This window comes from Ruditapes philippinarum, unplaced genomic scaffold (genome assembly GCF_026571515.1).
Source record: "Ruditapes philippinarum isolate M1 unplaced genomic scaffold, ASM2657151v2 ctg6226_1_1_1_1, whole genome shotgun sequence".
Taxonomy (NCBI): domain Eukaryota; kingdom Metazoa; phylum Mollusca; class Bivalvia; order Venerida; family Veneridae; genus Ruditapes; species Ruditapes philippinarum.
In genome coordinates this window covers 35,731-60,399 of record NW_026866934.1, presented here as the reverse complement: position 1 = coordinate 60,399, position 24,669 = coordinate 35,731, and the positions used below count along the sequence as shown (strand labels likewise).

Sequence of the window (24,669 nt, the reverse complement as noted above, 5' to 3'; positions counted from 1 at the left end):
ATTGTTCATGTATTTCTTCAAGACAATTTTAGACTTTGTTTCAATGACCCTTTTCGTGTAAATTTTACCGTTGGTGGTGAGAGAACTATATCACTTGATGTCAAAACCAAATAATACGTTCTTTGACAACAACAAATAACAACAACAAAAACAAACAAATAAAAACAAATCCCAAAATACAAACAATAACAAAACCAAACAAAAATAAACATTCAAAACCACAATTTGTCGTGCGTTTGAAATTAAATAAAATTAAATATGTTGAGGTCAAAACCACTTTATTTCATTACATGCATTTTTCTTGATATAGATAGTAGTTCAATGAACTTATTAGATAAAAAATATCAAACCTAATGGTATTTTGTAAGATAAAGCGTTGTACATGCACATATAGCATAAATTTCGATCACTGATTGTTTATTAATACTTTTATCTACTAGAATGAAAAAAATATATAATGAAAAAAATATCGGATAACCGCCAAAACCAAAGAATTTAGTTTAATTACTGATATCTATGCCCATTTCTGCTAAAACAGAGTTATTCTCCACCGTTAAAACACAATTATAGATTCTTTGAAACAGCTAATTTAAATATGTTTACTGCCTCTCCTGATTTATGTGATAATAAGTTGACGCAGTTCTTCCGTAACACAATTTTCGAGGGGGCGCTCAATCAGTTATTCTTTCTTATTCCCCGCTCATAGACAAAATCGCATCGCAAAATCAAAACTACTTTATTGAAAGTATCCCTTTCTAGAAAAAGGGCAATTTTAATGTAATTTATTTGTAATGATTATTGATTTATGTTTTATTTATTACGTCACACAATAAGACTTTTTGATGACGTCACATCCACATTATGAAGAACAAATAATTGCATTTTAAGTAAGAATTATAGTGTTGCATAAAATAAAAATCTCATTGTTAGACTTGATGCTATCATCACAGACATTTAATTATATGGTAAAACACATTTCAAGCAATCAGGAAGTATTGGTTATAGGAACATTATTCGTGTATCATTTTGGACATGAAACATCCTTGTTTGTCGACAAGTATTATATGCCAGTTATCATGGTAAACATTAGGATCAAGTTTAGCAACAAATTGTATATTAATAAATATTTTATTATCTATTTATTTAAGATAGGAATTATTATTTGAACCGCGTAATGACAAAACCAACATAGTGCGTGTACGACCAGTATGGATCCAGACCAGCCTGCGCATCCGCGCAGTCTGACCAGGATCCATGCTGTTTGCTATCAGTTTCTCTACTTGTAATATGGTTGGTAAGCGAACAGCATGGATCCTGATCAGACTGCGCGGATGCGCAGGCTGGTCTGGATACATGCTGGTCGCAAACGCACTATGTTGGTTTTGTCGTGACGCGGCTCATTTCTAGATCAAAATGGCTATATTAGCTCAATACCGACATGAAATTGTTGAACTGAGTTCAAGTCTGTTCTTTCCACCGATCGGGTTGCTTAGTTTCTATTCATAAATTCATAATGGACCAGAGTTCGTTTTTTATTGTAATGTTTCGGGAAAACAAATAATACTGTAATAAGATATTATGTTTAAGTAATGATAATTTATAAACGATATATTAATATGAAAACTCAATGAATCATTACAATATTTATATATTCATTGTTACACATTCAATTATAAAATTCATTTTGTAAAATGACCATTCATCATATCCAATCATATTTGATTAAATTACTACCTGCGTATATTAATATATAGCAATATTCATTTATCTTTTATTGATTATATTTAAAGATCCTGTAACTCAATTTTTTCCTGGTTTTATATCATAAATATTATGCTCAAATGAAGATTTATCAATATTGTAAATTCCAAAAAGCATTATTTTTAAAGACATTACCGATTTTACATTTCATGTTTATAAAGGGAGGTAATTAGAAATTTGTTTACCAATTTTTTCAATAAGAAATGAATGCATATATTTCAATGATTATTTATAATGCGTGTAAACATTTGAAGTACATATTTGACATATTCTCGGATTTTTGGAAATTGTTTTCGAAGAATAATTAATACAATGTACATATATAAAATTTCCCATGAGTGTTGTTATATCCTTAATTATAACATACATGATCTTTAACAATTGTGACATGATATTCTGTTTCCTTCTGTTAACACCCAATATGTTTTAAATAAATATTTCTTTACAGATAAGTGACATAACACTAGTCCAAAATAGTCTCGAAGTAAACAGTGTAACAAGACCCATAAAATCACAAATAAGAACTTTTTGTACATCCCTTAAAGTAATTTCAACTTGAAGGAAGTAATTTCGAAACATTTCAGATTATTCCAAATATAGCTAATTGCATTTTTAGAAGCAATATAATTATGCCAAAGAATGCATTGTTATGTTTAATATTGCATTTTTAGGCCACTGTAATTATTGCACATATCACATCATAACTTAATTACGAATACACTTAAACAGTATCTTATTTGTACCCTTTTCCTTCATTATATAAAACACCTATTGTAAAAAACCATGCAATCCATTTTAATGTTAATAGAACAAACGAACTAGTATGACAATTTGGCCACAAAATTAGCATTTAAATGTTTGAAACGTCTATTATTTCCGAACATATATTTCGTCAAACGAATCCGAACACATTAATGACAAAAGTTTGACGAATTTTGCATAGTGGATAAACAGAATTACAATTCATTTAAAAGGTCGCTCTTGTCAAACCGTGTCTTTCACTTTCTTACTCGGGAAATACGTGTATGTTATAAGGGCAAAAGACAATTTGTATTTTTTTGTTATGTGACTTTTAAATCACAATGGATTTTTTAATTGGATTTCTATCGCTGATTTCGTTACTAGTTTCAGTACATGGTACGTACATCTCAGTACATTTCGGTACTTTTTATTTCCACCATAAACACTTTGGTAAAGGAAATCACAAAGAATGAATACAATTACTGCGTTTTAAACTATGCTTTTCCCTATAACAGTTATACGAAAATAAATAGGTGGTGCCACCAAATACAAAATAATATGTCAAAAATTACACTTCATTGTCTTTAATAAACTGTTAGTTACTAAATATATATATAAAAAGTCTCCAGGAGGATAATATTTTATATCAAGAAATACGTTAGCAACTTTTCTATCCACCTATAAGAATGTTGTCAGTATTGTGGACTGAAGACCGATTACGTCGGTGCTAGGGGGCTTCATAAAATGGTTGCACTTTTTATTACCTCTTGTAAACAGGCTCGATAAAAACAAGTCTACGATTTTTAACTATTTATTTTTGTTTACATTGTTCTCGAAGCAGAAAAGATCTACCATTTCTAGAGTATTTATTTCTTAAAGCAAGTAATAGTTTATTAATATATTGCATAATTGAATAAGCGTAAGAAATTATGATACACTAGTCATTGTATGTGGCAACTGGTGCCTGCAAATGTCTACAAACGGTTCTTCTTAGACGAAAAGCATATAGTGTAAGAATTTCATATTTTGACAACATGTAAAATAATCTCTTTTCATGTCAGTTCTTAACACTTAGTTAGATGCAAAAAAAGACTTATGTGTAAAGCGATTGTTTACTTTCCGAGCATAACTATCTTGGCTTATGTCATATTATCATATGTTTGATTGTAAGGGAGGAGACAGTTTGCTGCCATTAATTCTTAATATCAATTAAACAATGTTTCATTTTACATTTATTCTAGATTATGAGTTAAGTACTGGTAATAACTGTCTCTTGTCCCGTTTCTTCTCTGGTTTATAACGTGCTTTAAATGGGACATTGACATTTGAACATTCATCTTAAATCAAGTTCATTAAATATATGTACCAGTTACATGAGCATCTGTGATATATTGATGCATCTGGTGTTATAAGTTTTGCTCGGATAGTCTATATTGTTCTCCATTTTCCTTGCCCCAACCTTGTATATGAAGTTAGCATCAATAGTTGATTGTTTAGCCGTTTCCAATCTAAGGCGGTGCCACACTGCTAATATGCGTGGTCCTACAGCTTTAACGAATGGTTATGATTTGATTCTTTGATTCAGCAATAGCTTTATTTTTATGAACGTTTGTTGTTGATGTTGGACCTCGTTTTATTTCATTGTTTATGTACAATAAGTCGCATTATGTGTATCTAATAAAATGTTAACTTATGACTATTAAATTACTTACTTTATTTACAGCCTAGCCTGTGAAACAAATTGAACAATTGTCTCTTAAATCAACCAGATGTTTATTGTTACATTGCGAAAAATTAAAACAGAATTACACTTAAATTCTAAAGATCAACGTAAATGGGAAATATTTCTTTTACGAAAATTTCTTTTTAGACTGCTTAAGAATTATATTTTAATACTTAAATCGCTTTAACTACAAGGGGACTGGTCCAAAATCAAAAGCAAGCAGGGTCAGGGTAAATAATGACCATCAAATAAAACAAAACAAAGAAAAATAAAAAACAAAGACCCCCACACCACAAATGAAAAACCTGTAAAAACAAGAAAACAATATAGTCTTTGTTCTATGCCAGCCGATATTTTATGTACCTTACAAAACTGAAATGGTACACCTGTTGTTATTTTCCCTTTACACCAAAAAGTACTTTTGTTGAGAAATTGAAATTTATTCGTATTGAAGAGCCATAGATTAATGAAATTGGATCCATCAGAGAAAATGATTATATCAAATATCTCGTTAAAATGGAAATAATAAAACAAAACAATACTAGTACAAAATAAAACTAAATCACTCGTAAAACAATGACCCCACACTACAAAACCTGTAAAAATATTTCGTCATGTTACTTACATTTTGACAAATAATTTATTATCATACAAACCTTTGCTGAACCACAAAACACAAGAAAAATAACACAACATGATGATTAATGATAAAATTAACTTTTCATCAGATAATCACAATATGAATGATAGTATAACAAATGTATTTTGTCATTTTGAAATTTATACTAGTGTTAAAAATCTCATATGGTGGCATTTTAGACTGTACTGACATACAGTTTTTGTGTTGTTGGTTTTGACATGTACTTTAAAAGTTGATGTTAAAGACCACAAGGAGGACATTTTATGATATCTTGCATACCATGCCCAAGATAAGTCTAGAATAACTTATCACATGACCTAGTTTTATCGCAATTCATATTTGTTTCGATCCTAAATAAGTCAAAAGGAAGCACATAACCATTTAATTTGAATTTGATAGATAAGAAATATAATTATTTATAAAAATACAATGTATCAATAACAGTTATTAAATATTTATATGACTTTTAGTAAGATTTTCTAGCACCTTAATTTTATTTCAATATAACATTGAAACACTTAAGGAGGTTATGCACCATATACAACTATTGATAGCTCGTACAAAATGTTATAATAGAAAAGAATGGACAACGTAAAACAATAATCATTGGGAGTGAAGTATCTAAAATCATAACAATAGCACAATAATATTACGAATCATATTTTGTGCAAATAAGAAAATGTTATTATAACATAGTGGTGGTGTTTATTTCCACATTTATACACTGTATATATAATCGCCAAAATATAACTTAGTGTAAAACATGTATATGTTTTTTGCCAAACAAATATTTGAATTTACTTTGAATAATCAGTCTACTAGTAGTGTTTGATCTGATAAGTAACTATATAATATTGACATATAATTAGCATTTTACTTATATGATGAATTACAAAAATATCATGACTGTCGAAATACATTAAATTAAACAATGTCATAAAATAAAAATTGATATTTTTTTCCGCACTGAGGTGGTTTTTACTAGCTGTTTTACAAAAACAAATTAATCATTTGTCATTTTGTAAAAAACACTTTTTGGCATATTAAATATGACATATGGTTTTGTGAATTTGCATAAAAATCCTTTAAAAAAAAGGTGGTAGAAAATTGATTTATAAGTAAACTAGAGCAGGGATACAATTTAATCTACAACTTAATCTGACGTCATCATTTTCTGCGTGCAAGCGTAAATATACGGAGATTCTTCGGAAAGACTCGTAATATTGACGAAGGTATATTTGGGTTAAATTTTGTAAACAATGTGGAATTTACGAATAATAATACATGTATAATAATTCGTGGCGTTGCACAGCTGCTAATCTCCATGACTCTGAATCACAAATTTTACTCTTTTAACGATGAATAAAATGGTTTTGCTGAGAGCTAATGTGGATTTAAGAAGGTAGTAGAGTAAGAAAGGATTAGGGTAATTTTATTCAATAACTTATCAAGTCGCCATTCTCGGTGGCTATATCTATATTGCACATGTATTTGTTATAATATAGCATGATTATTCTATGTATTTCATATAGTAATTGTTGTTAGAAAAGATAGGTTATACAAATAAAAGATTATGCGAAATACTAAGATATCTGCCAACAGAAAAAAAGTTATGTAAATATGTAAAATAAATAATTGTTTTCCTTAGTTACTTTTATTATTAACATATCAATGTAATATTGAAATGTATTAATGACATAAATTGCATATTTTCATTTTCCGTATTTTCACTGCACAACTTTATTTAAAGGGAGTGGTATCCTAGTGGTTGAGGTGTCTGCCTCAGTGCCTCTCAACCCGGGGATCATTGGTTCGAGTCCATGGGTCACGACCATGTTTCTTCATATGACACAAGTACTGGTTGGTTCCAGGAAGCGGACTTGAAAGTGATTAATATAAATTGCAAGAACTTGTATCGCAATCGAGCTTAAATAAATAAAAAAAAATTATGTTTAAACCAACTTTATCTAAAATTTTACTGCAGTGAAAAATGTTTTTCCGTATGTTCACTGGTGAAAATAGTGTCAGACTACTTTCTTCTAAATTCAGCTAATACACAAAATTAAAGGAGAAGTCTCTCGAATCGTATGGTTAAAAGATTACACAATAAAAAGGATTTTTTATATATACATGTTAATACAGGATTTATTTTCATCTTGTGGTTTGAAAATAATCATATAATTACTCATGGCTACTGCCTGTAGTGAACTATTTATTTTCACACCACTCAATGAAAATAAATCCCATTTTTATAGAAAAAACTTGAATATCCTTAATAAAGTCGTCATATGAAAGGAAAATATAAAGATTGGTTTACCGCTACAAAATTACCAAACCATGAGAATAAATTTAATCATACTACTTTTAAAGATGTTTTTTAAGAAGTCTTAAAGTGAACCGATCCATATAATGGATGGTCTGTCCTACTATAAATAATTATGTTGATAGTATTTAGTTTCAAACGTGACAATAAAAAAAGAAATACATGTAATTGTATATAAATGTATATGGATGTTGTTAATGTGATTGAGATACATGATCCGATATTACATATCTATATATAGCAAATAATAAATTGTTCTAGAACAAAGTATTATTACTCACCATATAAATGATCACATTAAATCACTAACAACTATTTCAACATTTTTTTCAAGACATATTTTTAAGAATATATAATACCGGTAATATATACAGATTTTATTTTAGTTTGATTGTGCTGGAAGCTAAAATCTTATAAACACACTTACTTATGTAAAATATGCCATTTGTACAGACCAATCCACTTTAAAACATAACAAGGAAGCATATAATTAATTTTCTTTGTAACAAGACGACATTATGTACATTAAAGATATACAATTCTCAATTTTGATATTAAATAATTGCTACATAGTCCCTTTTTAAATATGAAATAAACATGCTATTACTTCACACGAAGAAGATATGTTATGTTCAAAATTCTACACACTATAGGTGGTCATAGTGAAATTAAAATACTTGGCAGTTTTTTTTAAAGAATTTACCAACTTGACTTGACCTGTAATACGGAATGCATTTTCCCGCACGTAGTTTATTCATTCTTTTATTCAAATCAGATATATTCAGTAAGAATGTCATAGATTTCAATACATTTCTGTAATAAAAATATTTTACTTTTTTGCAGGAGAATGTTTTGGTGAAGCTGATCTTGTTATAGCTATACCAGGAAGTTATGCTGTACCTTATGCCGACTTCACACCATTCGAGGAACACATTGTCGAGCTACTCAGATACTTCTCGATAGAACCAGATCAGTTTAACATTGGTCTCGTGCTGTATGGAGAACATACTGTTACCATAGCTACACCACAACCGTTTAAAACCCGGGTGCAAATGAATACAAGAGTGTCATTAATGGCCAATAGAGATATACACGTCATCAAGGTATAGTGAATATAACATTTCTTTAACGTCAAATTTTATGAAACGTATGAGAAAGAACTGCGTTGCTATTATTAAAATGTTTAAACGTGTATTTTGCGACACTTAAATGACATGAAAGTCTGTTAAGGATATGTTTCTCTAGTGAAGAGCGTTGATTCAAAGCACGTGCATGGCTGTGCATTGCCATCAATAAAATGTCACATTCTGCTGTCACATCGACTTGTTTTATTCGCCATAAATAGACCCCGTTGACTGTAATTAAATTGTCCTTTTTTGATTTCCTTCTTTTAAAAGTTCAAAACAATTTTATGTAACCATCATATGTATAGAACCCAACCTAAGTATTCTTATTAGCAAAGTCATCTAAATTTCTATTTGAAAACGACCGTTAATACAACCGTGTGTTTATATGGTGTTGTGTTATATAAAGGCTTACGGAGCCTCAGGGATAAATTAACTTTGGTTCTATTTAAAAAAGGGTAATAATGCATTTTCTGTACGAAATTTGGTTCTATTTAAAAAAGGGTAATAATGCATTTTCTGTACGAAATCTGCTGTGGTCATAGTATTATTTTTACAATAGGTTTATCTCTTAGATTTGGTTTGCTACTGTATTGCTAATCGTGGTCATGCAACTACATAGTTAGGTGAAGAAGCAGGCGCTTGTTTTGGTTGATTCTATTATCTTTTGTTTCGGGGGTGAGTTGTCATACACAAATTTACAATATATATGCATATATTTTTTTCCAATGATTGTTATTATCTTAAATGCTTCTAGGAATATTGTTTTATCAGTTCATTTGTAAATAAGATTGTTATATGTCTATTAACGGAATAATTTTAATGAACACGAAATTAGTTCACACCTTTATGTGTATTGATAACGTGATGGTATAAGCCAATGAAAACACATTCAGGCAGAGAAAAAGTGTGCAAAAAGTAAATCGATAATCTTTATGTAGCAAACAAACTTTGAATTGCAAGTATTTTTTCATATCTTTTTGGCAGGATAAACTGTCCGAGGAGGGCCAGGCATTTTCGTATCGTAATTAGGCATTACAGTATCAAGTGATTATCCCAAGCACCACCGCGACTTTGCGCGAGAATTTTAATTATAGCTAACTCGGCGCGTCGCATAGGATGGAAAATACCTTTTTCATATTTTATTGTAACAACAACAGCACTGTGTCTTTCGTTTTTTTATCAATATATAACCAATAATGATGTTAATATGAATAAACAATAATATCTCAAATCTGTGACTATGATTTACAATGAAATTCTACCTTAAGTGTATTAAAAGGTTTTTTTTTTTTTAATTTCCTGTAATTTTATTTTGTGATTATGCTTCAAAGCAGTCAATTGACCGTGAATTTTATTTTCATATTTTGATTTTCTTGAAATCATTTTTCTCATCTGAAGGCATGCAACTTTAATATGATAAACATATGTATATAGAGAGAAATCGTCGTCTTACATTCTTATTATTCTGTACTCACTGACTCAGTGTTGAGAGTTTGAAATGTTGCACGTGCAATTTTCTTTAACGAACATACTCCATTAAAAGAGCTCTGGATAACTTCACTCAACCATTTCTTCTCTATTGTTCTCATGGACTATAGATAGTATCATAAATAAATATTGTTTGGGTGATATATTTGTCGGCATTTATTAAGGGAAGAAACATGCCTTAAATGTCACATTTTAAGCATTGTAGAAGATAAACATCATGTCTTTGAAACACTCTGTTTTATAAAAGCGTTTTGTTTTATATTTTTAACATAATTATAACAGTTTAATTGTGCTTATGTCATAACATTTCGATGAAATTACGTGTCATAATGACGTGTAAAATGGCATTTTAGGCATGCTTGTGACATTTTGTGCAACTATTTATTATGAAAATGAACTATGAATTCACCACCGCACCTGCATTACAATAAATAAAAGTACGTTTTCCTATAAATTTCTAAATATGGAGATCAACGACAACAAAACAATAACTATAAAGTCCAAATTCGGCTTGATAGGGCTTTTTAAATAGAGGAACAATGAGTTTATCATGAAACATCGTTTGCAATCACTTGACAAGTGGTCCTACCTTTGGTTTTAATGTCGCAACACGCCAACAAGTGAACATTTCAACCAAACCGTCATGCATATGTTGACTTTAAACACTATTTACTAGGAATATTATTTTGTTAGAATATATTTGTCAATATATATGATATATTTATCAATATATATGAAGTTAATTTTAATCCGACTTTGTTCAAGGCATCAGTTGAATTTAGAGGTTTACTTATAAAATGTATTAAAATAAACTTAATTTTTGGCTGCATCGTGCTCTTGATAACTAATCGAATACATCTGAATGTGTCAAACTTCGGTATCTATTCACCGTGTAAAACTTATTTTTTCAGATGGGCAGGAAGCAGAATCTTGCAAAGGCTATTCGAGAAATACGACACATTTTGACCAAGCCACCAGATGGCTACGACTTAAACATACTTCGACCTTATGCCCGAAAAATAGGCGTAGTATTTGCTTACGGACCAACACCACCCGATGAAATTCAAAATGTTATAAGTAAGTTATAAAGTTATAACTTAATTATATTAAAAGTCAACATAATAAATAAAAAAATATAAAAGCATTCGTTTAAAATGTTACAAAAAGGAAAATATATAAGGAAAACAAGGTGCCCGAATCACTTCCTTTATATTTTGTTATTTGTTTACGTGAATTTAATGCTAGTAATCACGCCCGGCAAACTGTCGCTCCACTTCAAAATTGTGGTGTACGATAAAACGAGCGAACGGCATTTCCGAGATAGAGCGGAAGGCCGATTTAAACGCCTAATTGTAAGTATTGTTTATGTTTTTGTCTTGTTATTTATTTAAGTTGTATTTTTTCGAAAAACGGAAAATGTGGTTCCGTGTAGAATTGATTTAGGCTTCCAATGATCTAAGCTGTTACAAAAAGAAAATTATATTAAGCCCGGGAGAACTTTTCTCCCTGACGAAGCGAACGATGATTTGTAGAATATTGAACTTCCCAACCATAGAAATGCCATAACTTTCGGATTTCATGAAAAAGTGTATTAGTAAATTATCAACCCGTAATAAGAGCTTGCCCTTCGTGCAAAATAAATTACTCCTGAAGGATTACTTAAATTTGTAAATCGATATTTTTCGAAAGTAGTGGAGCGAAAGGGCAAGAGATGGAGCAAAAGGTTCGATGTTGAGCGCAAGGCGATATTAATTTGACAAAATCGAATATTTTTAGTTCTACCGCGAACAAATGTTTCCGAGCAGGTACGTGTAACTCGATTGTTCACGCCAAAATGTAATGTTTTTCGAAAAGTTAGATATTCAAGGTGCAAAACACACATAAGCCACGTTTTCATGAATTTGTAAGGTGGGAAATCGCTATGAAAATGGTTGACAAGGTGTCAGTCTTTATAAGGATATAACGCATGTTCCAGTTATGTTTCAAGATACTAGTACTTCCTCCCTTATTTAGCATTGTTGTTTAGTTTATTATTTTCGTCTGTAAGTGCAAATAGAAATTTCTACTATAACTAGGTCTATTATATTATTGATAATTTTAGTCCGTACACCGACTGAGTTCTGCCTCACTTTGAGAGGAAAATAATAAACTAAACAACAATGCTAAATAAGGGAGGAAGTATCTTGAAACATAACTGGAACACGCGTTATATCCTTATAACAACTGACACCTTGTCAACCATTTCCATAGCGATTCCCCACCTTTCAAATTCATGAAAACGTGACTGATTTGTGTTTTGCTCAGAACAGGTACGTTAGAGCTATTAATTACAGAAAGTCATTGTGAACTGAACTTGGTAGTAGTGATCCATTTAATTTAATGCGTTCCATGCATTGCATAATTTTGTTTCTGTTCTGCACCTTGAATTTCTAACTTTTCGAAAAACATAACATTTTGGCGTAAACGATCGAGTTACACGTACCTGCTCGGAAACATTTGTTCGCGGTAGAACTAAAAATATTCGACTTTGTCGCATTTAGTTTAAACATATTTTATTTCAAACATTTTCACACAAACATATATTACAGACAATCAATAGTTACATAATATACAATGTTGAAAAAAGGATTAGATCCGAAGGCATACAATGCTTATAGAGGTATTTTTCCTAACATATAATTCATTACTGTAAATTTTGTTTGTCCCATTTGCACGAACACACGTTTTTTAAATGTACATAACCATGTCAAAAATCATGATTGACCTCGAATTTATAAGTGGCATCCTGTGTGTATGATTCAATGGTCGGGCCTCATCCAAATTTCGAACATAAATAATGGAATCTTCACGGCAGCCATAGGTGACACCTTCGCGATTTCAGTTATTACGCTATAGTCGTTGAAAGGATATCACAATTTATTAGTTCTCTTTAAAAAGGTATATATATCTCGGTCTTAATACTTGATCATGTCTATTTTAACTTCTATAGCTTTTATTTATAAAAATCATTGACTACGCTCCTCCTAATACGTCAAATTAATATCGCCTTGCGCTCAACATCGAACCTTTTGCTCCATCTCTCGCCCTTTCGCTCCACTACTTTCGAAAAATATCGATTTACAAATTTAAGAAATCCTTATGGAGTAATTTATTTTGCACGAAGGACAAGTTCTTATTACGGGTTGATAATTTACTAATACACTTTTTCAAGAAATCCGAAAGGTATGGCATTTCTATGGTTGGGAAGTTCAATATTCTACAAATCATCGTTCGCTTCGTCAGGGAGAAAAGTTCTCCCGGGCTTAATATAATTTTCTTTTTGTAACAGCTTAGATCATACGAAGCCTAAATCAATCCTACACGGAACTACATTTTCCGTTTTTTTTTTGAAAAAATACAACTTAAATAAATAACAAGACAAAACATAAACAATACTTACAATTAGGCGTTTAAATCGGCCTTCCGCTCTATCTCGGAAATGCCGTTCGCTCGTTTTACCGTACACCACAATTTTGAAGTGGAGCGACAGTTTGCCAGGCGTGGTAATGTATTTCTAGATTTCGTGTCAGAAGAAAACTATTTGCCGTAAAATAAGAAATTTACAAACATGTACGCAAAGATTCATTGGCTGCAAATGTCTGTGTTTCTTATCGAAAAATTACGATTAAATCTGATACATGTGTAGAACTCATTTTTCTTAAACAAAGACAAGCAGGTTAAATGTAAAAAACAGAAATAATTTTCAGTGTTTTTAAGTATCAATTAAAGTTTTAACAGTTATTGTATAGTCCTGTCTTTTTCAAGCTGCTGCTACCAAAGCCAAAAACGAGGATGGTATACTTATGTACGCACTTATCGCCAATGGTTCGGCGGAGGACTTCCCGTTGATCGGAACAGATTATTGTAGACTTTTCTCAATGCTGGATTTCAAGTCCAAGCTAGTTGATGCAATACAAGATTTGGCTTACGGCATTTGTTCCTGTAAGTATATAAGCTGCTGCAATGTTTATGCCACTTAAGATAATATATAATGAACGCTCTCGAAGCGTACTGAATGCTGTAAATTACGCAAAAATGTCACCATTTATTATTTGTTCATTATTTTTTAACGACTTTGAAAATATATTGTGACATATCATCATAAATGGTCTATAAATGATCTGGCTGAACTGTAATTTTCTAACTTAAAATGTTAACGTCAATGGCGGGAGCTGAACTAAAAACAGTAATAGACAGCAGACTCAAACTATCGCATACGGAAACCATTAAATGGAAATCAAAATTTAAATGAAAAATTGTTAAAAATCTTATTTAAAATGATCGTAATTTTTAGAGCAAAGTTCATATGTACTACGGACACATGCGTAAATATTATGTTCATAGGTTTTCGGAACTCATTTGGTCTTTTAACATTCAAAGATGTATTGTGTTAATGTTCAATTAATGTCCTTTTTAAAAAATGAATTTAATTGATATACACTTGAACAAACATGACAGCCTAGAGAATTACGGAAATGATGGACTTATATCATGCAACTCAACAATAATTATAAACTCTGTTTTTCTATTTTAGCACTTTCACCTGTACCAATGATCAACTCAACAAATTGTTTCCCTGGTAAATACACTTTACATTTCATGATATAACAGAGCAAATAATCATGATATTGTCTGAAATTCTAATAAACATAATCGATAATCTTTGTATCAAAATTAATTATTTGATAATTTTATCACATTTTAGTCCGTTTGTTTTGATTAATGTTAGTTCATTACAGTTAAAACACTTAATACATTAACAGAAGGTGGCTGATTTATGCCATGCCGTATTTCTGTTCCGCGGGGAGATAAGTTAAAACACGATAAAGTGACGATTTTGTCATACTTCTCCTCGGCGGAGCGAAAAGGCGAAAACACGAAAATACGACGTGACACAAATAAGCCACCATATTAACAAGATACCATCGCACAGGAATGCTTAGCTAGTTAAATATATCATTGCTAAAATCAGTTTGAAATATTGAAGCAATTCCTTATCCATTTATAGCAACAACATATTATTTCTTTGACATCTCGACATATTTTTCTTTTGCATTTGAATGCTAATAATATATAATTTAAAATGAAATTCTTAATAATATTTTTCAGGAACGTACAGAAAGTCTCGCAAAATTGCTGTCACGTGCCAGGTAGAGGATAACATGGTCCAACCTGACCCCAATAATTGCCACTACTACTATAGGTGTGCCTACTTTGACACATCTCCGATCAAATTTGCATGCCCTGGGGATACACTTTACGATCCTATCTCGGGAATATGTAACATGAAAACAAATGTAGCTTGCTACAACGACCTTGTATGTCCAACAGACAGGCCCATGTTACATCCCCATCCTTTAGATTGTAGCAAATTCGTTAACTGTTACAATGATTTTATTCCCCACGTGCAAACATGCCCACGTGGACAAGTGTTTGACCTCTTGCATCAGTCATGCAACATGACAACGTTTGGAGCCTGCATAACTCCCCTGAATCACATAGAACCTGTAACACCTGCCCCTGCCATTGCTCCTCCCGTTATACCAAACAACAATTTGTTTGGATTAAATGACTTTGCAATAAATCCAAATAACAATTTGTTAGGACTAAACAATGCTATACAACCAAATGATAATTTGTTAGGACCAGGTAACAATGCGGTAAAACCAAATGAAAATGTGTTAGGTATAGGTAACAATGTTATACAACCAAATAATAATTTGTTAGGACTAAATAACATTGACTCTTTGGTAGGACAAAATAACAATATGTTTGGCATAGATAATAACAGGCAAGGACAAGGACCAGTGAATAACAATAGAGTAAGACCAAATAAAGAAAGAGAAAGATTTAATTTCAATAGAGACAGACAACATAACAGCAGAGACAGATTTAATAACAATCGAGTAAGACCAAATAACAATAGAATGAGACCAAATAACAATAGAGCAAGACCAAATAATAATTTCAGATTGAAGTAGTTGAAGAAATATCTTTCTATAGACCATAAGAATCAGGTGTTTAGAAAGGGTTAAAAGTAAATAAACGTAAATGTATTAGAAATTTACTATTTTGTAAGGCACTTGCTTATAATTTGTAAAGGTATGACAAATGTTCAGATAAAATGATTTATTTCTTATGTATTATGAAATCAAAGGTTGTGTAAAAGAAATAGTACAAATGTATAATGAAAAACGTAACAAACCGTTTGGTCTTACAGATAGAGCACAAAAACACTACAAATGTTGGTATAATGAAACATGACATCATTACAATAGTTTGTTTGATGCTAACATGAACTCCATATTGTGGTTGTGAAATACTGAGCTGGATTTATACTAAATTTATCTTATCTAATCATTAAGTGTATGTATTAAAATAACAGTTTCAAATAAAGGGGCCTGAATATTAACAGCACATTTCAAACGGAAAATCTTCAAATGACATAGGTTAAAATAGGTTGTTACTATATTGTTTTTGTAAAGGTCATTGTTTCAAAGCATCTCGTTTTCTGTGCGCATTTGTTCAGAATGTATACCTGAATGATTGTTGTGACCATCGCCGTATGAACACATTTATTTATGTATCTTAATTCTACATTAAACGCTATTTCCATAGTAAAATGCTGAGTATTGATTAAGCAGGTGGCAGGGTCGTGGGGGGGGGGGGTGCACAGGGAGCTGCATGGTCGTTACTTTTTATTTTCCAATTTGCGCGAGAATGAGCTCTTTTAAACAGAGTCTGCAGCAACTCCTTTTACTTGAATGTGTTATATTTGCCAACCTTGAATGTGTCTATCTTAAAAATTATAAATAAAAAGATAGAAAAGAAATAAATATATTGTTAAAGTAAAAAATATGTGTTTGTTAGCAAGTAAGTCACATGTATATATTTTGTATTATACTTTAAGACATGTGTGTGTGTGTGTGTGTTTTATATATATATAATCTATTTTTGTCTATACACTTTAATAAATGTTAGTTTATGAGCTATATATCTGACGTAAAAATAATCATAATAGCTTTTATGATATGGCTTGTGGTTTACACGAAATTAAAATAATGTTCTAAAACGATAAGCCAGAGTCTGTTTGTTATGAAAATAAAATTCATTGACTTCATTTCAGATTTGTTTTATTTTTATCTTCTTTAAGAACCATTTCTTAAACATTCTTGTAAAAAGTCAATTACGATTGACAACTTGTAATAACTATGAAGGGATAACAATCATGATAAATTTCGTGCGATAAATCAAATATTTCGTGAATCTGATTAGTTTTCTCAACAAATGAAAGATTATGTTTAAACTCGGTGTTCCTATATGCCCCAATATTCTCTTCAAACTGTATTATATTAGAAAAAATATATAATAAATGGTTAATTTCTAATACAAATCGGAGAAAATATTTAATGCCAGTGCTCTAAATTTATAAATTACGGCACTTAAGATAAATATATTTAAAAGAAAACAGAAATCATACACAAACGAATATTTTTCTAAATATCAATGATATTTTTACTCCTCCAACAAACACTTAATGTCACACTAAATCGCTTTTTCATACAGAAGATCCATGTCAATAAACAGAAATTTTATCAGCAATAAGGACAGATCGACACTAAAGAAGGGGTATGAAACAAATTGATTAATTATCACAAAATATCCGACACTGTAACATGTCTAAGGCTAAATAATTATCATAATGATAAAGCCAATACATTCACAAATCGAAATGATGAAACATGACATGTGTGCATGAAAAATGATAAAGATGCCCAGATACTAAGCAAAGGGTGACATCTTATAACTTATAAATGAAGTTACTCGGAAAACATGCTATACATTTTAAGCCATTTTGGCAATTGCAAAAAATTATCAAAATTTGAAATTGCATAAAAATAAGACCATTCAATTAAAAAAGAGCTTTGGCGCTGACGTTTGAATTAAGTGATTGAAATTGACAGTGGTCAACACTCATTTTTTCATAATATTAATGTCAAATATTATCTCGAAAGTTAAGTAAAGACAGTGTTCTTTTTAAGGCTTTTATCATCCGTGTACTTTATGCTGATAGCAGTCAATATGTTGAATTGTTCTTCTTAGCTATCTCTGTACAAAGCTGAATTATTCTACATTTAAAAGAAGCTTTGGCTGCTACAGCAGGCTTGCTAAGAAATAAAATGTGTGTCCGTGTGTCAACGTCTCAATTTGACGTCATAGTTTTTCGTATCGAGGAAGATTGAAAGAACAATTTCACCAAACGGCAGTTATAAAAATAAGAACGTTTTGTCGAAAAATGACGTAGTAATTACGTAAAATTACCTGTCTTTTGAAATGTTTTTATTTCTATAGTAGAGCAAGTTTGAGGAGCGTAGCTTGTTATAAAATGGAGAGCGAGTGATATTATGATTAAAAAATAAACCTGTATACACTCTTTGGCAACTGATACATGCTTCTATATTGAAATCATTAAGTTTACAACGATAACAAGATAACATAATATGCAAAAGCCATTTTTGAACATTTATTATAAAAGTCACAAAAAGATGAAAAATAAATAAATATATACATTAGTTAATATTACAAACATTACAAAAATATGTGAAACATAAAATAAATGAGTGGAGATGTTGTACATAAATACAATATTTCGTTTTTTAAAAAGGAATAGTTTGAAATATTCGTATGCTTGTGTGCTTAAAAGTCATAAATATCTAATTAACAACACTTCATGCATTTCACAAATGCTTTTCAGAAATGATTATTTTTGTTGCTTTTTGGACCTACATGAGTCTTTACAATATTGCACTGGACAGTTGCCTGCCGCACACTGAGATCTACACCATTGGTCAGCAAATATATAGCGTGCTTTCCAGGAAGCCGTAGCTTGACAAATCTTGCTGGCGCCTAAGTTCACACCATTGCTACCTATCGGTATGAATCCATTACCAGTCACTTCCGGAGTTTTGGCGCCAATTTGCACGGCGCCAATTTGAACGGCGCCAAACCCTGATTGAACGTTATTATAATTGTTTGAGCCAAACGAATTCCCAGACGAAGAAATGGAAACATCAGCACATCCTAGAAACTGTTCTTGTGGACCACATCCCTTACAACAGTTGTTGTTGCTGTCACAATCCCAGTTGCTTGCTTTAAAACAAAAATTGAAAGGTAATATTGCTGGGAGTTTGGTGAAATTCCTTTCTATAAGTTGTTATGCTTCATAATTCATAAGATGATAAACGAGTATTGTTTGATTTGTAACTTAATCATACGAAAACACATATTTAGCTACTGTTTGTAATTAATCATTTAATACAAGGAACGAGTATATATGATTCATAGTATCAGAGTTTTAAAATAATGATCTAGTTGTACTTAGTGTATGAATGTGTGGTGAAGAGGAACTGTCATGTTAAAGAATTTTCATTAAAGTAATTTTTCGATTTTTACCTGTATTCCATTTCCACTGAATCACACACTGGGAGCATGTGAGACCACGTGGTAAAACAAGATTCAATGAAAACTTCCGTGTTCCAGAAGGCAGTCGCCATTTTGTTTGACCATTTGGCTGTCGCAAAAGGTTCATATTCAAACAAGATTCTGTGAATAGATATACATATGCCTGTATCATTTAATAAATAACTTTTTAATACGAAACATGTACAAAATATATATGTTTGAAAAGGTTTGACACATCTTATTTTATTGAGATTATTCACTCTATAATAAACGGAATGAACTAGTCATGAAACGATTTAAAACAAAATCATAAAGCAATTTGTTCATAAAATATACATGAATATAACGAGTAATTTTGATAGGATATACTAGTATTACTATACCTGTAACTGGCTTTGACGGATTATTGTTCGGACAAATACGGAATTCGAAGAAGCCCCCGTGATTTGTTGTGACGTCAATGGTTATTGGTATCGTCTGGCCTTCTGTGTAGTGGCGGGAAATGGTTCCCGTAGCGTATTTGCCCCCGGCTTCGTTATATCTTCGGCCATTATAAGGATCTCCACAAACTCCGCATCGTCCACCATTTTGATTCCACTGAACCTAAAGTTAAAATTTAAAGTTTAGCTGAATTCTTTGAAATTATTTATCTATCATGTATTTTGACATTTATGTTTAATTCATAATGATAGAAACAAACTAGTGACTACTGGTTTATAAATGGAATAATTCTTAGAAATATTATATTGATGTGATATAAATATAATATAATTTAACAAAATATATTATTTACTTGATTCTTTATGATTTGTTGATCAGAAAGAATTTAAAATCTATTAAATGATTGATTACTTACATCAAAACCGCCACAGAAGAGCTGATTATCATCATAATTTACCGGTGTTTGGAAACCATATCTCCACATACTTGATCTAGATGGTGGTTCCACCAAGCGGCCATGACCTTCAGTTTGGATCACGTGATAAACGAGTATTAAACAGGTTGGGAGAATTGACTTTATTATTGCACAGTTCATTTCTGTTTGTAATCTGGAAGCCAGAAACGTGTTCTTAAAGTCCAAAACACAATTTGAAAGTATAACAACAAAACAAATACTTGTCGCAGTCTTGCTCGATTAAAGTAAATGATTAACCATACAAGTAAATTCAATTAATTGCGGTATAACTTGCAACCATGAAGTTAGTATCAAAATGGTACTGTGCATTCAATTAGATATTGACAGAGTTAATGGAAAGAAAAAACGCCTCTAAATAACTTACCTCTTCTGGTTATGAGTATCTATGGCAGCAAAATTTGTATAAATCTCTCTTGAACGCTTAAAATATTCAGCTTTTAAAGTCTGAATAAGTTTTCAGGTTTTGCAAATCAGTGTCTAATAAGTCATAGAAATTGCATTGCTTTTATAGTAAAAATTTACTACTATTTGTTTACAAACTGTGATATGAGTCAACGATATCCGTTTGCAGTTATAACCTCAGATAAGTTAAACAAACATTTCTTCTTCACACCCGTTCCCTATTTAGGTATGCCTTCTGCCACACTATCAGGGTCAGTTAGTAAAAATATGAATGGTAGTTGCCTTAAACTAGCACCATGACGCGTAACTTAACGGTGTTAGACGTAAGAGTGGAAACTCAATTTGATAAAGAATTGATATATTAACCGAATTGAATCAAGTATTACTTTTGCGGACGTAACTTAATCCTTTATTAAATAGTATTTTATAAAACAGCAAAGTAAAAATAAATTGATAAATGAAATTGACGTCTTCAACGAAAAGTTGAAAAAGTTCATTTTTTTACGTCAAACGTTTTATATTTATATGAGTACAAAGTAAACTGAATGACACACAAACTTTAAGATATTGCTATACAACATTTATTTATAAAATGATCAGGTATTGCATACATTGAACAAATTACATTTTAACAACATAAGCATAACAGGATAGACGCTTGAAGAAAAGATAAGCAACTGTCGGTGTAAATGTAAATGTTTGTTAAAAATATCTTAACTAGCAAATAGTACGTATTTCTATTTTCAATGTAACCACACATGAAATTGTAAAGTATACTTTAGTATTTCATTGCACATTACCAATGAAACAGTAAAACAAAATGACGTCTGACCAAATGTTGTTTAAAGGATGCTTCAATGTCACTTTATTTTGAATCCGTTGACTAAATATTGCGTCATCCGTTCCTCTTGCCCGGACTAAAGTATCTTGAATTTAATTAAGTGAAATCGAACGCACACAATATTGTTTAGTGGTTTTCCTCAGCTAATATCATTACAATGCGTTTTTTAATTTGTCGTCGTTTTTGCAGCAAGGGTAAATTATTGCTTAGTTCTGGGAAGAGACTATAGTTTTTATAAAGACATTGATTCACGTTCGTCTGATGAGCTTCTTAGTGAAAGTTCCCAAGTACACGCAGATGATGTATTTTATTAACTTTGTTGTCGGTGAAAACACTGATATCGTATTGCACGAAGCTTTATATTTAAACTAAACAACAAAAGCTTAACAGTGAAGTAATTATTTGTCTGCTCCAAATATGCAAAGATCGTATAGAAGTGCATTCCCGACTTGTGCAAGATCCTCAAAGCTCGGTACCGACAGGTAATGACCGCCGTTGATTGTGAGAGCCCTGTATTCTTCTTCATCTACTCTGTGTCCGATGCCAAGAACAAATATTGATATCCGTTGGAAATTGGCTCGCCACATTTGACGCTCTGTCTGAGAGTATTCATAAGGTGAAAGACGATCTGTAGCGAACATGATTCCGATATGATGCGTTTTAAATCGACCACCTGCCGCTTTTAACCGCATGTTTTTCATCAATTCGTCGTACTTCGGTGTTTCATACATAGACAACCCTTCTTTAACCTTTTTCGGATCAGACGATGGTCTTTCGTCCAGTTCTGATCCACTACAGCCATTTCCCACGGTCATGATCGTCGAGTCACCAAGGACCATGTTCAAGCGGTCGCTAATGTTACCAATAAACTGGAGGACAAACTTAGTGTTCGATCCACCAATTGCAGCTGTGTCGACAGCAAACACAATATCAAGAGGGTTGCGCGGGGTACATCCTGTAAGAAAAAGTAAAAAGAAAACGTCTTTCTTCCTTTCTAACAGGAAAATACGTAATATTTTCATTACATTTCACTAAAGCAGAGATGTGTCAGTCAGACGCATATGAAAGATGTCGCTAAGGGGTCAGAATGTTAGTGCAAAATAAAACATTTTTATGGTAATAGATAAACAATTCAAATGCTAGTACGTAGAATATTACGTTATACGCGTTTTTTTAATGTTTATGACTACGCATGGTGCGTTTCATATGTACACGATTATTTATGCTGCTGGTTACATGTAAAATATTATGTAATACGCGTTTAATATGTTAAAGAATTTTTATGGCGCGTTTCATATGTAGGATACAATTTATGCTGCCTGTTATATGTAGAATATTACAGAATACGCGTTTCATATGTTTTAGACTACGTATGGTGCGTTTAAACAGCGCATACTAAAAATTTGGGACTATTATGATACTGAATTAAGAATTGAAATGGTACCAATCGGGGATCCAGGATTTTTACCAGACGTGGTTGCATTATTTCGGCATGAGGAAATGCATTTGCTAAAGGAGTTACATTGTACTTGTAAGGCACAATCCATCGTTTTTGCTGATATTTACTAACTTGCGTGGGACTTTGGATAGAAAAAAAAACGTAATTTGATATCTAAATCTGACAGGTATTACAAATACTACCCAAATATCAGGCGTCGGGGAAGATGTCATATATCCCTAGTCCCCAATACGAACAAGCAAGTTACTTTTCGGCTGATTGAACTATCATCACTAAGACCAGTTCAATATATTATGGGCAATTTATTAAGAACAAAATATTAACTTGCGTTGTTATGTAGATTAAATTTCGTACGGTTAGTTCAGATGCGGTCAATAGAATTAGTCACCCTGAAAGACGGTCTTCCTAATGATCTTACTGTGCATCGAAACTCAGAGTAGAGCCGCCAAAATCACTCAAATTTAATGTTTATTTAAGTTAAACTTACTTCCAAAGGATACGAGCTCCTCTTCTACTTCTGCTTGTGTATTCTGAATATTTGGAGAGGGGGTAGCTGGTTTTTCTACAATGAGAACGATACTATAACATGATCAATTTGACCTACTATGACTTTTGAGCTGTTACTGTGGTCTGAATCAATCTTTTATTTGGATAGTAATATAAAGGTTAAATATTTATATTGGTGTTAAAGTTTTATATAATTATCTTTCTTAATGAACATTCTCTATTTTTAACAGATGATTTACTTTCCAGTACCGTCCATAAACACACATACTAAGACCGGGCCTTCAACATTTTCAATTTTGCCGTGTAGAACTTTCTTTAGGAATTCTATGTCTCTCTTTTCTATATTTTTGGTGTTGATGTTTCTATAACACACTCGAAGATTAAAAAGGACGAATGCATTTAAGTTGAAGTGTTAGATTAAGCAAGCTATTTCCAAATGGTAGTCTAATTAAATTGCCGAAAAGTGTTCTTTATGTGTACGCATTATCTTATATAGCCTGAGAAAGGACTAAGAGAAAACGTATGTCATACACTTAATAAAGTATGATGATCTTTTGATTAATCGCCTTTTTTAGTTTCTCTTTTAATTTCCTGTTATTGTCTTATGAAGATTAACACTTGAATTATTCATGAACACTTATTAGGACGTATATCCTTGCACAGTCCCCTTTTTTCAGTGCCGCGTTTGGTCCGATCTATGTAACGTTGGGGGCTTCGGTCGGTAAACATCACTCTTCCTTGTCTCTCTTTATTTTTTAGTTTGAATGAAGAAAACAAACTTGAACAAGATTTCCTTTAACAATCGTTCCAGTAAAATGACCATATTGTTTTTTCTTCTTCCGCATTATAAAGATACTCATCTATACCAGTATATCGGGCCGAGAACTTTTTGACATCGTAGAAACAGTACCCTAGTAAAAATTGAAAAAAGGATAAAAAACACCTACCTTCACAAGCTTTGCCTGCAAGATTTCCAATAATAGTTGTCAGAGCGTTGAAATTTTCTATCATGAACACATATCTGCCAGAGGGTTTACTTGCAATTGTTTCAAGTTCCATTTTATCAATTTGCTTCCCAATTCCTGGAAAAAACATAAGCCAAAAATAAAGCTCTTTACTTTCATATAAGTCTCTTTTTTCGTTATTAGAACAGCAGGTGACGACCTAAAAGTTGAACCGCGCTAACACTTTTTAAATTTACTCATGTCAAGCAAGTGTGTAATGGAATATTCGAAAAGAC

General features: G+C 31.6%; 3 protein-coding genes across 3 annotated transcripts; 1 reads left to right on the top strand and 2 right to left on the bottom strand.

Moving 5' to 3' along the window:
• Positions 1-2,679: 2,679 nt before the first annotated feature.
• LOC132734275 (uncharacterized) lies at positions 2,680-16,962 on the top strand. Its single transcript, XM_060720981.1, has 6 exons — positions 2,680-2,898; positions 8,032-8,291; positions 10,715-10,880; positions 13,608-13,784; positions 14,377-14,421; positions 14,952-16,962. Exons 1-6 carry the CDS (start codon positions 2,844-2,846, stop codon positions 15,821-15,823), a joined length of 1,575 nt encoding a protein of 524 aa, XP_060576964.1. The 5' UTR covers positions 2,680-2,843; the 3' UTR covers positions 15,824-16,962.
• A 1,390-nt stretch (positions 16,963-18,352) lies between these two features.
• On the bottom strand, positions 18,353-20,717 carry LOC132734271 (uncharacterized). Its single transcript, XM_060720976.1, has 5 exons — positions 20,585-20,717; positions 20,161-20,353; positions 19,688-19,907; positions 19,296-19,445; positions 18,353-18,992 (listed from the first exon to the last, which is right to left on the bottom strand). The coding sequence occupies exons 2-5, from the start codon at positions 20,338-20,340 to the stop codon at positions 18,604-18,606; spliced, it is 939 nt and encodes a 312-aa protein (XP_060576959.1). The 5' UTR covers positions 20,341-20,353; positions 20,585-20,717; the 3' UTR covers positions 18,353-18,603.
• Positions 20,718-21,772: 1,055 nt separating this feature from the next.
• On the bottom strand, positions 21,773-24,517 carry LOC132734269 (uncharacterized). The gene is made up of 3 exons (XM_060720973.1): positions 24,377-24,517; positions 23,410-23,484; positions 21,773-22,418 (listed from the first exon to the last, which is right to left on the bottom strand). The coding sequence occupies exons 1-3, from the start codon at positions 24,486-24,488 to the stop codon at positions 21,862-21,864; spliced, it is 744 nt and encodes a 247-aa protein (XP_060576956.1). The 5' UTR covers positions 24,489-24,517; the 3' UTR covers positions 21,773-21,861.
• Between the last annotated feature and the right edge of the window lie 152 nt (positions 24,518-24,669).

Coding starts and splice junctions, on each gene's coding strand:
- LOC132734271 (XM_060720976.1), bottom strand. CDS start 20,340: ATGAACTGTGCAATAATAAAGTCAATTCTCCCAACCTGTTTAATACTC. Junction 19,908..20,160: donor TCTTCTGTGGCGGTTTTGAT/GTAAGTAATCAA, acceptor TTTTAACTTTAG/GTTCAGTGGAATCAAAATGG. Junction 19,446..19,687: donor TCCGTCAAAGCCAGTTACAG/GTATAGTAATAC, acceptor ATCTATTCACAG/AATCTTGTTTGAATATGAAC.
- LOC132734275 (XM_060720981.1), top strand. CDS start 2,844: ATGGATTTTTTAATTGGATTTCTATCGCTGATTTCGTTACTAGTTTCA. Junction 8,292..10,714: donor GAGATATACACGTCATCAAG/GTATAGTGAATA, acceptor TTATTTTTTCAG/ATGGGCAGGAAGCAGAATCT. Junction 14,422..14,951: donor CTCAACAAATTGTTTCCCTG/GTAAATACACTT, acceptor AATATTTTTCAG/GAACGTACAGAAAGTCTCGC.
- LOC132734269 (XM_060720973.1), bottom strand. CDS start 24,488: ATGGAACTTGAAACAATTGCAAGTAAACCCTCTGGCAGATATGTGTTC. Junction 23,485..24,376: donor TGCAGGCAAAGCTTGTGAAG/GTAGGTGTTTTT, acceptor TTCTCATTGTAG/AAAAACCAGCTACCCCCTCT. Junction 22,419..23,409: donor GGAGCTCGTATCCTTTGGAA/GTAAGTTTAACT, acceptor TTTTTCTTACAG/GATGTACCCCGCGCAACCCT.